Source organism: Mustela putorius, unplaced genomic scaffold (genome assembly GCF_011764305.1).
Source record: "Mustela putorius furo isolate JIRA1106 unplaced genomic scaffold, ASM1176430v1.1 tig00003853_pilon_pilon_pilon, whole genome shotgun sequence".
Taxonomy (NCBI): domain Eukaryota; kingdom Metazoa; phylum Chordata; class Mammalia; order Carnivora; family Mustelidae; genus Mustela; species Mustela putorius.
Genome location: NW_025422005.1, coordinates 41,585,505 through 41,600,678, shown reverse-complemented (window position 1 = coordinate 41,600,678; position 15,174 = coordinate 41,585,505). Strand labels below are relative to the sequence as shown.

Here is a 15,174-nt window from a genome sequence, read left to right as displayed (position 1 = left end):
AAGAAACAGCTACAACTGTAGCATGTACTGAGCATGAAGGTAAACTCTCATAGGAAAACGGAACCAGCTCCTGTAGAAGCTCTGAACTTCTAAGATATATGTAGACCATACTTGATGTTATTCCCCAAACACATGCCCCTATTAAGTGTTTCCTGTTCTGTCAGGTTTGGTGGGTGGTGGTTCTGGGGTTCAGTCCTTACACGTTGGTGTGCTCTAGGCATCTGCTTTTTTTTCCCCTTAGAAGTTCTGAGTACCTCTGAGTCTCCAGGAAAGGTCACAATCACAGAGCTCTTTAGCTACCATCAACAAAGCGTATGGAGAGACAGAGAGTAGAATGTGAATCCTCCCTCTCCTGACCACCATGGAAGAGGGATGAACACACGTACAAGGCCAGGTCTCTGGGCCTCTGTTTGGAAAACTGCTGTTCTGTTGTAGTTCCACAGCCTGTGACTGCCAAATGCTAAGCCCCGCTCTAGGTGCTGGAAAAGACTCACTGTCCCAGAGGCCTGCATTAGCTTCTAGGGGATTTTTAGTGCTATGCTTTTAGGGATGGACTGACTCCTGTTTGGCCAGGGCTTCGAGAAGATGGCAGTGACAAGGGAGCTGCCCTAGTCCAGTATTTTCCAAACCAAGTTGTGAAATCCATTTGGTTCATGACTAAAAACAATTTAACAGAAAAAATGATCACATATATTACATATATTAAGGGTAAACCGTATTTTGTTTTCTGATGCCACCCCTACTAAAAGAAACCATGGCTGATTTGAAAGTTGAGGGCAGGGTAAACAAGATGAGCTGAGAACATGTTCTTAGGTCAGAAAAGGAAGTGTTCAAAAAGAAAATGGTAGGAGCATATCACAAGGATGTAGGAGCTAGCTTGAAGGGGCTCTCTCTGGCCAAAGCTGAGACCATTTGAGCACCAAAATAATGAATTAGAGCTACTCAAAAAGTGATCCAAGGGTCCACAAGGACAATTAAATGAATGAATAGGAGAAAAGGAAGGGCTTTTGCTTACAGATGACCAAGCGTAACTGCTAAAGAATGCCAGGAATGCACAAACTGATTTAATTTTTAAGAATTAAACATTATTGAGGAGTATATGACTATGCTATATGCAACTTACTCTCAAATGCCTTACTCTATGGAGAAGGAGAAAGAGAAAGCTAGAGCAAATGAGGCAAAATGTTAATATGTACAAAGAGAATCTTGGTAAAGTGTATGTAGGGTTTTTTTATCTGCAATTTCCTTGAAAGTTTAAATTATTTCTCAATAAAATATTTTTTAAATGCCTCTAGTGTAGAACTAAAACTGCCTTGAGTGTATTCTGTCAGTTTTCACAGAAAGGCCCACTTCAATGCCTGCCATTCACTCGGGCAGATCCTGAGCAGCCCTGAATTCAGCTCTGCTATCCAAGTGACCTCACTTACACTGAGTCGCCCTCCTTGGATGGAAGAGATAATCCACTGGATCTCTGATTCATTTCAGTGAATGATCTGATAAAAAACATCTAAGTGTGAATTCTACGTGAAGTCACTGTGATTTAAGTGGGACAGAATCAGTGTATCAATTCTGTACAAAGATTGCAAGACCAATGCTTCTTTTTTTATTTCCCCTCTGCCCTCCCAACCCCATCCTTGGTGGTGGTTGTACCCACTTGAGCATTTCTGGGCACAAGACCATAAGTAAATCTTAAAAGAGAGGAGCAGGATTTTTGTCTACAGTAATGGAAGGGGTTAGCGGCAAGGATAGCATAACTTGTGCAGTAACAGAAGCTGCCCAGATCTTGGTGGACAATGCATAGAAGACTCAGAATTATGGAACATCTGGCCCCCCAACCACCCTTTCCCACCCCTGTCCCCAAACCCCCACTCCCACCCCACCCCCCTATTTAATAGTGTTAACAAAAGCTTAATCTTCCAGTTCTAAAGTGCAAATGATTTGGGTATGACTGCTGTTGCAACAGGTCTGAACAGAAAAACAATGAAGTCCTCTCTGTCTATGCGATGTTTTCCAGAATATAAAAGATGAGTTCCATGACGATGGGGCCCTCACTGAGCTGGCAAGCCCCTCCATGGATCACCGGCACCAAAGCGCTGTCCAGATCATTCATGTATTGGGAGGGAAGGGGCTGGCCATTGCTTCCTGCTTGGTAGCCAACCTACGGCACAGAGAGAAGGGGATGACAGGTTACTGGACAGAGAAGGCCAAGGAGGCTGAGCTGGAAAGGAGATGTCCTTGGCTACAGGGTAGAACACAGCAGTGAACACAAGGTTCTCCTTATCTTCCCTGAATTGTCATTTATTATCAGGCTGTCATGTATTCATCCTATCTTCGCCACTGGGTAGCTGAGACCTTTGGCAAGACACTTAACTGGTTAAGGCCTTAGTCTCCCAGGAAAGGGCAGGGGCAGCACCCCCAGTATGGAATGTCCAGCAGTATGGAATGTCAGAAACGATACCTAAATCTTTGGTTGCGGAAATTAAAATGAGAGATACACAAGGTACAACTCCTTAACAGCAGGAACTGAACATCTGTTCTCCTACCCATTCATGCACCCACAAGCCATTTTCTGAGCACCTACACATACACGGATTCAAAGATGAATATAACAGGGCCCCTGCCCAGCAGAAAATTGCTTGTTCTTTAATTGTTTTATGTAAGGCAATTCTCCAACCAGGTTATCAGTATCATTCAAGAAAGGACCAGGAGACCTCATTTGTATTATCCTGATATGCTTATTAGTATCGCACTGGTCAAGATCTTAGGTAGAAAATAAATACACTGATTGATGACTAGGCAGGAATTGGGGCCCGATCATAACCTTTCACATTTCCCTGATAGTGACACAACTCTGCATTTAAGCATGAGCAGTGGGACATGTCACAGGGATCCAAAATCCAAAAAAAAAAAAAAAAGAATATAGGGCCACAGGAGAGAGACACTGGGACAAGGAATGGGGTGAGGGGGCAGATTGTTACTACAAACAGCATACAAAAATAGTAAGACAGGAAGGGAAGCCTGGCCATAGGAGACCCAAGCTGACAGGAAAACTAGTGGGCCAATGGATCTAGTCCTCATCCACTGACAAGAGGGGAAATGCGGACAGTCCTACCTTGAGGACTACGGGTACAGAGGTCTGTCAGCAGAAGCCTGCTGCAACTGGATTGAGAAAACAGGATACGGGACAGCGTGGGACCTGCTGGCTCAGGGCAGAATGATTTCTGAAGGGTGGAACTGGGAAGTTTCAAAGAGGAGCATTGATGCCATCCACACACGGGTGGCAGGTTCTCAACACACTTCCCCTCCTTACCCCACACTCACAGTGGAGTCCCTGAAAGACAGTGAGGTGAGGAAGCCGAGGTTGAAATGGTTCAGCCAGTCTCACCAGGAAGTACATCTGCATACATTACTAACAGAGGGAAGGCCATCAAGTTTTCTTGATGGCAGGGAAACTCACATGTCAAAAAATACAGACACTGCTCAAGCCCAGCTTCCAAGGCTACTTAAGACTCTTCTTACCTGGTCTGAGTCAAGTGTCACACGAAGTCCTAGTTTAGTCATTCCATCTTCCTTCAAGAGCTTAAGGTGGGGACAGAGAGCAAGGCAAAAAGCCTTGGCAACATGCTCAGTCAATCGGCTATGATCGGCAGGATCACTCAGGCAATTGTGCTGGTCATCATTTTCTAGGAAAAACACCTGTTTCCCAAACAAGAGACTTTAGCCTTGGGCCCAGGAGATGTGGGGAAAAAACAAGTGCATGAGCCACTGTGTATGAGCACCCTGATCCCCTAAGATGTGCAGGAAGACATGACCTGCCTATCTCTCTGGTCTCGGCCATGGTCATGATGGTATGTTCTACTGAGAACCAGAAAAGGCTTACATTTAGCATTGTGTATTTCTAAAAGGTAATCCTTTTATGTGGACAATCTTCTGCAAAAATCTTAGAATCTCGGAGAAGAGCTCTTACAGATTATGGGACCCAGCCCCTTCATGTTACATACCACTCAGAGAAGTGAGTTACTCAAGTGCACAGAAGTCCTCAGAGGCAAGACCAATTCAAGAATCTAAATCTTTGGGCTTGCAGCACAGAGTTTTCTTGTCACAAGGCCATGCCGCTGCTGAGGCCAGAACTGTACTAGTGACCTTACAGCAAACTGAGCCGTGCACTAGGCCCTGGACAGAATCAGAAGCACAGCAAAACTGTGGGACTGACAGTCATGAGTACTGGTCACACACAGGAGGGTCATGAGCAAGCCCTTTGACTTCTTAATGCCCAATTATGCCTTAAAAACAGAAAGCCCCTGTCCTCCTTCATTATTGTAAAATGATACAAAAGCATAATACAGAAGATACAGATATGCAAACACACAGTGCTTATATATACCACCCCATGGCTTACTGCTAGGTGGCTTATGCTAAGTACTACAAAGGGGGCAGCCAGGAAGCCCCATGCACTCGTGAAAATAGCACCACGAAATGATGGGCAGAGCTCCACAGTGGGCATCATAAAACTTCTGGCCCCTGCTCTGCCAGGCCTCTGTGCCTGTTTTCTCACTATGCAAATGAGATGGGTCACACTGCTTGCTACCTCACTGGATTACTGGGGAGCAAAAAAAAGGAAGAGATGAAACTACTCGTAAGTGATAACGAGTTTCACATGGCCCAGACTCTGCACTACTTGAAATCTGTCAAAGGGATAATCATTACAAAGCAAGCTGCTGAGACCACCGAGCTGCAGTGGGAAAACACTGAGTCTGGTGGTGTGAAGGCTAAGTTACTTGGAACAAAAGGTTGAGAAATGGAGAACAAGGTTCTAGTCTCTTGCTCTCATGAACCCACTGTGTGAACTTGGGTAAAGCATCAGACCTCTTTTAGCCTGAGTTACCTTGTGTGTAAAATGAAAAAGCTAGGAGTCACAGATTTTTTTTTTTTTTTAAATTAAGACTTTTAAAGCTGCAAGGAATTCTAGAAGTCTTACCATTTAATGTTTTATTTTATGAAGGAGTATAACTCAGGTTCAAAAGAAATTAAGAGACCTACAACCTACGCATTTATTCTCAGAGAATAAATTTCCTGATTTGTCTGAGATGTACATACATACAGCATCCCTGCTAACTCCTGGTTAGCCGCTCATACAGCTTTCAGGAAAGGGAACGTACGGTGGAAAAGAACTTGGGAGTTGGTTGGATCTGGGTCTGATGCAGAACTTTGCCATTACTCACTTGCCTTGTAATCTTGTACAATTTACTGAGTCTCTGAGCTTTAGCTTTCTTATTGGTGAAATAAGCCCATTTTTAAAAGACTGTGTTACCTAAGAAAATTTAACTGTGAGTACAGCATAACCAGCCCAGCATTCTGAAGAATATAGCACAGATGGTATATACTATTCAGAGAAGCGTCCTTCTTGAATTCTAATGCAAACGAATCTCTCAAAGCTTGTTAATAAAAAGGAAGAGAAACCAGATTGCTTCAGGCTGTACTTGGTGGCATTTCTTCCTGGTGAGCTAACACAGGCCAGAAGGAATTGGAGTATCGAAAGTAAATAGATATTTTCTTTTTCTTAACCCTCCAGAATCAGCCCACAGTGTGTCTCTGAACCTTGCAAAAAGTTGTAAAAAGGGGGATCGAGGATGCCAAGTTTCATTTCCTTACCTCTGTCCATCTGATGACTTTTCCATTCGCTTTATACTCTGATCCATGGAATATCTTCACACTTGTTATAGACTCCATGGACTTCCCATCTATAGGACTTGTAACACTGCAATAGAGGCAAAGGAAAGAGATGGAAGCCGCTCTTGAAGTTAGAAGAACCACTTCTCTTTTCAAGTCTTGCTACTAATTACACTGGGTGCTTTGCTGAACACATCTCAGCAACATCATGGTAAGAGACACTGCACAAAAATGTACATGAAGAGAGCTCTCATGGGAGGGGCCCGTGAACTGAAATAATTCAAAAAACACATGTAAAAAAGGAGCCATAATTCCAGGAGTTTGTTCTTTCAATGTAAAAAACTACTCAAACCTGCTCTCTTCTCCCAGCATTCCTTCCCAACTTCAGTGAGTGCGTGGCCACCCATCCAATCTCAATGTCCCCTCTGCTGTCAAATACTCTGCTCCTAACCATAATAACATTCACACATCTGCCTCACAAATGAACCTCTTAAGGGGAGGGAATATGATACACTCACCTCTGCATGCTGTATTCCCAGTTCTGACACACTGCTTGGAATGTAGGAGTTTAATAAATATTTATTGATTAAAAGAATTATTTGACCAAGTACGTTAATTATAACAATGCTGGTGTAAGCTCATGAACAAGTATTTATATCATTATTACAACAAATACCCTTCAGTAGTAAATTATCACTCCTAGATTCCTGAATGGAAAGGCCATTTTTTATAGTCATTTCCTCTCCAAAATATAGCAAGTATAAAGAGGTAGAGATTCACACTCACTCTGATGAGAATTCAAAATAATTGTCACAAAGATTCTAAACTTTTCCTAATAATTTTCAAACCTGTTTTTTAACCTATATGTAAAAAGATCAAATTGAACTTAAATTTCAGTATCAGGGACTCATTTCATTCACCTGAATTATAATTATTTAAACAATACTGAAATTAATTTCTATCTCATGAAACAACAGTTATCAAAAAAGGGCATTCCTGGGGTGCTGGGATGGTGCAGTGGGCTCGGGTCAGACTCTCAGCTTCGGTCATGATCTTGTAGTTGTGAGATTGAGCCCCACGTTTGGCTCCACCCCCAGTGCGAAGTCCACTTCAGATTCTTTCTCCCTCCCTCCTCGGCTTCCCTCCTCCCCTCATGTACTCTCTCCCCCTAAAATGAATAAATAAAATATATTTTTTAAAGGGCACTCTGTTGATCAGAGTATTTTGAGAGGGATACCCAGACACAGAGGGACAAGCTCGAAAACATTCAATTTATAGACTACACACTAAACTGAATTAGAGGGTCTTCCCTAACTAGTTCTTGTCCTGTTTCCTAAGATGCTACCACTGGCACTTGCTGTAGGAAGGGGCAACCTGCTTGTTATTAGTTACTGATACCTTATGGCATCAGATTTTCACATTATCAATTATTTGATCTAAATAACTATGTTAATTTCCAACTATAATTGAGAATTCAACACAACTTGGTTTTGCAATTAAAATTTCCAGTGAAGTATGAGAAGATAATGGGCTATTTGTAAAATAGGCACGTGTACTCATTGGTTTAGAAATTGCTTTTTTTGTTCAATAACAAAAGTTTAAGAGATTTTTTAAAAATCTGGTGTGCCGTGTTGTAAATGCCCTCTCTCTGCCTTTGCTCCTGCCATTCTCTCAGACTGGAATGCCCACAACTATGTGGCAAATACCTACTCATCCTATCAGATCCAGCTCAGTCCGTACTATTTCTCTATGAAGGTCTTCTTGAATATTGCCCGAGCACCTCCACCAAGGTTCTTCTTTTCTTTCTTATCTTTACTATATCCGACAGAGTTTTCTATGAGCATCTCCCATACTTGGATGCCCTTATTTATAACTATCTTCAAAACCAGACTGAACCACTTATCAGCAGGGAGTTTGTGTAATTTGTTTTTGTACTTCCAGAGACCTAGACATAGAACTATTGCCTGAGGCAAGAAGGGATGGACTGGATGGTAGGAAGTTGAATACAATGAGTTATGATATATTTGTTCAATCAATCCATTTTTTTTTCAATCAATCCATTTTTTAAACACCTACTCAGTGCCAGACAGTGTTTTAGGTGTTGGTGATACAGCAATAAATAAACCAGACAAAAAAACCTGCCCCTGGGCTGCCTGGGGGGCTTGGTTGGATCAGCATCTGATTTGGGCTCAGGGTCCTGGGACTGAGTCACATATTGGGTTCCCCGCTTAGCGGGGAGTCTTCTTCTCCCTCTGCCCTGCCCCTCGCCACCTGCTCATGCTCTCTCTGGCTCTTAAATAAAATCTTCAAAAAAATAAAAAATAAACTTCTTAAAAAAAATCCCTGGGGTGCTTGGGTGGCTCAGTGGGTTAAGCCTCTGCCTTCGGCTCAGGTCATGATCTCAGGGTCCTGGGATCAAGCCCCGCATCCGGCTCTCTGCTCAGCAGGGAGCCTGCTTCCTCTTCTCTTTCTGCCTACTTGTGATCTTTGTCTGTCAAATAAATAAATAAAATCTTAAAAAAAAAAAAATCCCTATGGCAAGGATGCGGAGAAAGGGGAACCCTCCTACACTGTTGGTGCAACCACTCTGGAAAACAGCATGGAGGTTCCTCAAACAGTTGAAAATAGAGCTACGCTATGACCCAGCAATCACACTACTGGGTATTTACCCCAAAGATACAAATGTAGTGATCTGAAGGGGCACGTGTACCTGAATGTTTATAGCAGTAATGTCCACAATAGCCAGACTATGGAAAAAACCTAGATGTCCAACAACAGATGAATGGATAAAGAAGATGTGGTATATATGCAATGGAATACTATGCAGACATCAAAAGAAATGAAATCTTGCCATTTGTGACGATGTGTATGGAACTAGAGGGTATTCCGCTGAGTGAAATAAGTTAATCAGAGAAAGACAATTATCATATGATCTCCCTGATATGAGGAAGTTGAGAGGCAATGTGGGGGGCTTGGTGGGGGAGGAAAAGAATAAATGAAACAAGATGGGATACAGCGGGAGACAAACCATAAGACACTCTTAATCTCACAAAACAAACTGAGGGTTGGGGGGGGTGGGAGGGAGAGGGTGGTTGGGTTATGGGCAATGGGGAAGGTACGTGCTATGGTGAGTGCTGTGAAGTGGGTAAACCTGGTGATTCACAGACCTGTACCCCTGGGGCTAATAATACATTATATGTCAATAAAAACATTTAAAAATTTTTTTAAAAATCCCTGCCCTTACGGAGTTTACATGCCAGGGGCAATGTAATAAGTGAAATGTACTTTATGTTAGAGAATTATAAGTTCTCTTGAAAAATATAATGTAAGAAAGGGGATAGGAAGTATTGGGAGTGGGAGAGAATAAATGTCTATGGGAGGATTATAATTTAGGTAGGTTGGCCAAGGAAGACCTTATGAGAAAATGACATTTTAGAAAGAATCTAAAAGTGGGAACGCCTGGGTGGCTCAGTTGGTTAAGCGGCTGCCTTTGGCTCGGGTCATGATCCCAGTGTCCTGGGATCGAGTCCCACATCGGGCTCCTTGCTTGGAGGGGAGCCTGCTTCTCCCTCTGCCTCTGCTGCTCTCTCTCTCTCTGGCAAATAAATAAATAAAATCTTTTTTTTTTTAAGATTATTTATTTATTTATTTGACAGAAAGAGATCACAAGTAGACAGAGAGGCAGGCAGAGAGAGAGAGGAAGGGAAGCAGGCTCCCCACTTAGCAGGGAGCCCGATGCGGGGCTCGATCCCAGTACCCTGAGATCATGACCTGAGCCGAAGGCAGAGGCTTAACCCACTGAGCCACGCAGGCGCCCCAAATAAATAAAATTTTTAAAAAAGAAGAATCTGAAAGTGGTAAAGGAGGAACTCATTTGGCTATCTTGGCTATTGAGGATAGGGTAGAAGCAACAAATGTCTGAGAACAGCAAAAACAAATGTCTGAGGGCAGAAGTAGAGTTGATGTGTTCAGGCAAGAAGGCAGGTGCTGCTTAGGTAGAGGATGGGCAGATGGTGTGAGGCTGTGTAAGTTGGAAAACACTCTGGCTTTTACCGTGAATAATACTGGAAGCCAGTGGTGGGTTCTGAGCAGAGAAGGGACATTGCTTTGGTTGCTGTATTAGAAAACAGATTAGGCTGGGGGGCAGGAGGAGCTGAAGACTAGAAACAAGAAAGCCAACTGAAGAACCCAATAATCGAGACCAAATGATGGTGGCCTGAACCACGATGGTGGCCAGAGAGGTAGTATGATTCTGGATACATGTTGAAATAAAATGTAACAGGATATATAAAATATATGCTATAAAATATAAGAGTACCAGGATTTACTATTGGGGTAGATGAAGGGTGTGAGAGAAAAAGAAGTTTCAAAGATGACCCCAAAGTTTTAGCTTGGGCCCTCAGAGAAGAGTTGCCATATACTGGCAAAGAGTATAGGACTTGAAGCCCAAGGAGGTGGTTTTCAGTCCTAGCCCTGCCACTTCCTGGCCTCTGAAGTCATTGGGCCTCTAGGTACTTGTTTACTCATCTATAAGATGGCAAAAATAACATTAGTTACTATCTCCAATGAAACAATGTTAGCAGAAGGGCTTTCTTTTTATAAAAACATAAAAGTTGTAGGTTATTACTATTATGTCGATAACTTTAGAGTACTGTGTTATTTCATCAACTCCTTCCCCTCCACCCTTCTTCCAAAATATGCAGAGAAACTCCTTCAGAATTTAAGCCAAGAAACTAGAAATTTAAAATTTTATATTATATATACAAAACTGTCCTTTCTCTTTGGGCTTTCAGTAAAGTTACAAATACCAGTGTAGACACAACCCAGAGCCCAGCCCATAACTAAATGCCACAACACGAAAAGTACTCCACATTTACCCCTTATTGACGTTTTTGTCATCGTCCACCCACTGAATGTAGATGTGCTCCTGGGGGTCCTCAGTGTCCGCCTTGCCGCAGGTGATGGTGAAGTCCTTCATGTCTCGCAGTGCCTGCCTCAAAGCATCCATGTTTTCTGCTGTGATCTGGACCATAACGCCATCTGAGAATCAGCACCAAGATCACATAGGTGGAAACAATGCAAAGCCAGGGAGAGGGGCAGATCATCACAGTACCTAGCAAATCCCTTTAGGATTAAATGCAAAACTTCGGCTGCTCTCTAAAGCTGACAGATACAGAGAGGTTTTGTTCTTTGGGCCGGATCTCTTACTTTTGAGAGTGCTATGAGAAGCAAACACCAAGATGGCTTCTGCTTAAAACACTCACCTGTTGATTTCACTTCAGACACAACTGAGTTTCTCCTTAGACCACTTCAAAGGAAAACTTACACTTGGTCACATGCCTCTTCTGGACCGACAGAACTGTTTTCACTCTTGCCTTTATCATGCTGTAACTCATATTTATGTGTTCGCACCTCTATGTCTCTCACCTTACTATCACTGCCCAGCATACAGTGAATGCACAGTGAATGACTGTTAAATAAGTCACTGAGTAAACAACAGTAGTAGGAGAAGGGATAAATCCATTCACCGGCTAGCAACAAGGCAAACCTACCACGTGTGTTTCACACTAGCCACCATGAAGCCAACACATGGTAACTATTTTTGGCCTGCTACCTACCCAAGTCAAAGGCAAACACTGAAATTCAGGTTGAAAGCTGACACATGTTCAGCAATTACCCTGCTTCACTGACATAAAATTTTGTCAACTAAAATAATTCCATAAGAGTCAATAAAAATTTCATAAACAGGCAGTCAAGTGTTCAACTGACACACAGTGAAATACAAGACCTAAGAAATTTCCAATCCAAAGACAAAGACACAACTTTTAAACACAGTACTTTGCATTATAAGGATCTGTGTCAGTTCAAGTTATCATTTCCATTACATTTAAAGGGCATTTTTTTAATCTTCTTGTCAAGACACAATTTCAAATGCAGTTAATACTTGATCACATAGGCATTAGTCACATAAGACCAATGACTGTTTAACTCCTAGATTTCTTAACAATTTCTTAATAGCATGCTTCTGCTTTATAGTCAAATTGTGAAATTTAGTTGTAAAATAGTAATGTACTTTGCTCTTCACTAGTTGCTTTATTAAGCTTACCAATAAAGGAGGTCAAAGCCAATATCTATTAACATAAGACAGTCTTTTCAGTTCAGTTAACACACTGGAGTTCAGCTTTCATATAGGGCACTGGAGAAAGCTACTGCAGAAATGAAAACCTGTCAGCATGTGTGGCAAACTGTACCTTCCAAGGGTCACCATAATATCTCCCATCTCACATGCTTTCTCACAATGCTACCTTCCCATTTTCCCATTAAGAAGTAGAGTCTAATTGCTGAACATGAGAAGGCTTATGACTACTTCTAGCACTAGAGTATGGTGGAGGTAACATCGGGTGACATTTGAGACTGGGTCATAAGAAGCAACTTGGTTCTGCCTTTTGCTAGAACATATGAGCCTGCACTAAGAAGTCCAGCTACCCCAAGGCTGCCATGGCATGGTAAGGAGTCAAAGTGTGAGCACTTCAGTCTCCACCTCTAGTCTTTAAAATAATCCAGGCCAGGCCCCAAGACACGTGAGTGAACGAACCTTCAGATAATTTGAGCTTCCAGCTATCAAGTCATCCCAGCTGAGGCCCTGGACATCACTGAGCAGAGTCAAGCCATCCCGCACTACTGTGTCAAGATTCCTGACCCAGAGGAATCAGTGAACGTTATAAAATAGTTGCTTTAACCCATTAAGTTCTAGTTAAATTTGTTATGTAACAAGAGTAACCAGATCAAAATACAGGAATAATCAATTGACAAAAAAATAAACAGTATGCTCATTAGCCTTTCATTAACTCCCATTTAATTAGTTTTTGTCAAAATATGTGTCATGTCTACTCTAATTATAGCAAACCAGCAGCAAGCACATCCCATTCTGTACCCCAAATGATGACCGCAGCACTCCTGTGAGTTAAGGCAGACTGAACTTCATCTATATACTTAGAGACTGGAGCCCAATGATATATTTGAACTCAGACTATGCCCCCTTGAGTACCCTACTCCAGAGCTCTGAAAGGCCATCTTTTAATTTTTATGTTACTGTTCCGTGATATTGCTACGACTTACTTCTTTGGAGAACTGAACACCTATATGACATTATTAATTAGTTTAGGACTAAGATGCTATTGTATACATAACAGGAGTCAGAAGTCTACTGTAGAAGTGTCATGGTTTCATTTAACATTTCTTGCTTTTTTTTTTTTTACGTTATTATTATTATTGTTATTATTTATGTAAGCTCTAAGCCCAACATGGAGCTTGAACTTAGGACCCTGAGATCAAGAGTCACATGCTCTACCAACTGAGCCAGTCAGGCTCCAACATCCCTTGCTTTTTAGTTGTATGATTAGGACTAAACTAATACACATGCAGTAAATAACTTATTCTTTACCTTCCACAATACTGGATTTGGCAAGATATCCGGAGGAAGATTTCAGAGCGCCACTGAACACAAAGAAACTGGCACCTGTGACTAAAAAGAATATAAATAGTTCAGTGTAGACCCAGAGATACAAAGACTGAGAACAATAAGAAATATTTGATAGTTTCTAACTCCAACCATCATCATACAGAAAACAAAAAACACCAACTCTATACAGCACAATACACAAGTAACTAATAATTCTGATGCTTATGATAGCTTTAGGAATGAAGTTTTAAGATACAATCCCTCATTCTGTTTTTCTCTCCCTCCAATCAAGAATTAAAGAATCTTACAAGCAAAGAAATCTCAGTGGTCAAGTCAAGGGCTTGGCAAACTACAATCTGTTTGGCCTGCAGCCTATTTTTATAAGTAAAATTTTATTGGAAGACAGTCATGTCCACTCATTTGCATATTATCTGTGGCAGTTTTTGAAGTATGCCAGAATTGAGTAACTGTTGACAAAGACAACAAGCTTGCAATGCCTTAAATATTTATTACCCAGCCATTCACAGAAAAAGTTTGCTGACCCCTGATCTAATATATTTTTTTTAGATGAAATACATTTTGAAGACAGAGATATGACTGGCAACCATTTTATTGACCTGGTGAAGTTCTTTTAAAAAAATAAATTACTTATTTAAAAGACAAATACCTGTTACTATTATCGTGTCATAAAAGAAAGGACAATCACATTTAGCTTTAAGAAAATTTCACTATGTCCCTCCACATCTTTTTAATTTTTTTAAAAATTAAGCACCCAACACGGACCTCAGACTTAACAACAGGGAGATCAAAAGTTGTGTGTTCCACCCACTGAGCCAGCCAGGAGCCCCTATGCGCCTCTACATCTTAAACTGGATGAAGTAATCCAACTCCCTAACCACTGGCAAATTCTCTAACACGTGGACATCCAGCCTTTATCGAAGACCCCTAGTGACAAGGAGCCCACAATGGCACAAGGCAACCCATTCTACTTCTGGGTAACTCTTGGCCTTACATAATGTGCTCTCAAACTGAGTCCAGATCTAGATTCCTATAACTTTGTCTCAGTGGTGCTGGTTCTGGCCTTTTGTAGCTATAGAGAATAAACTGAATCTTATTTCCACATACCAGAGAACCTTAAAAATAGAGATAGTTATTTTTCCCCTCTTCCGATCTATACTTTTCCAGTTAAACATGTACACTTTTTTCAAAAGATCTTCCTTGACCTCGTTTCCAAATTTTTCACAGGCCCTGCATCATTCTCTAAAGAACCTCCAGTTTTATCAATGCATATCATCAATTACATTAATGATATCCAGAACTTAATTCAAATATTCTAGGTATCCTTTGACTAATAGAGAGCATTGTGGACTTATCACCTATCTTATTTTGGATATCATATTGAATATACATGTGACAAAGACCTTTTATGCCTTTACTGAAGACAATGACCTACGTCACCATCAGCCAGAGAAGTGTTTCATAAAGCATACTAAAGAAAGCTAGTTATGGGAAATATTCTGAGGAAAAACAAAATTCGTAGTCAAGTAAATTTGAGAAGGGCCAGGCCCGTATCTTCCTTTTGGAAAACTAAAATATACATCAGCCTGTTAAAGGCTCTGAAAGTCCTGTAGTAAAATCTGTTTAAACTTGTTTAACTCAGGATTTCTCCGTTTAATGTATTATGCAATACTTGCACTTATTTATTTTTTAAAACCATAGAACCTGATAAGACACCTTAAGAAATGCCAGCATAAGCGACGCTTCTTAAATTTCAATATGCATTTGAACACAGGGACTTGTTAAAAAACAAATTCTAATTTAGCAGATTTTGGGTATAGATTCTTCATTTCTAACAATCTCCCCAGTGATAAGGCCACACTATGAGTACTACAGAACCAAGAAGCTTTCAAAATCCAGTCAACCTATTAATATTCTTGGGATATGGTCATTCAACAAGTTTCAAATCTATCTAAGCATATTCTCACTAAGGGGCCTCGTCGCCTACCTTCAAATATCAATTCTGGCCCTGCTAATATCCTGAG

The 15,174-nt window shown here is 41.2% G+C and overlaps 1 protein-coding gene across 3 annotated transcripts in view; it reads right to left on the bottom strand.

Moving 5' to 3' along the window:
• Positions 1-1,580: 1,580 nt before the first annotated feature.
• The window catches only part of ZFYVE9 (zinc finger FYVE-type containing 9), a 202,779-nt gene continuing 189,185 nt past the window's right edge, over positions 1,581-15,174 (bottom strand). For all 3 annotated transcript variants that reach the window (XM_004774466.3, XM_004774465.3, XM_045064515.1), the window contains 5 exons: positions 13,115-13,195; positions 10,548-10,710; positions 5,653-5,758; positions 3,520-3,696; positions 1,581-2,158 (listed from right to left, as the gene is read on the bottom strand). In XM_004774466.3, the coding sequence (XP_004774523.1) occupies positions 1,997-2,158; positions 3,520-3,696; positions 5,653-5,758; positions 10,548-10,710; positions 13,115-13,195 (689 nt within the window). In that variant the 3' untranslated portion in view covers positions 1,581-1,996. The remainder of the gene's footprint in view (positions 2,159-3,519; positions 3,697-5,652; positions 5,759-10,547; positions 10,711-13,114; positions 13,196-15,174) is intronic.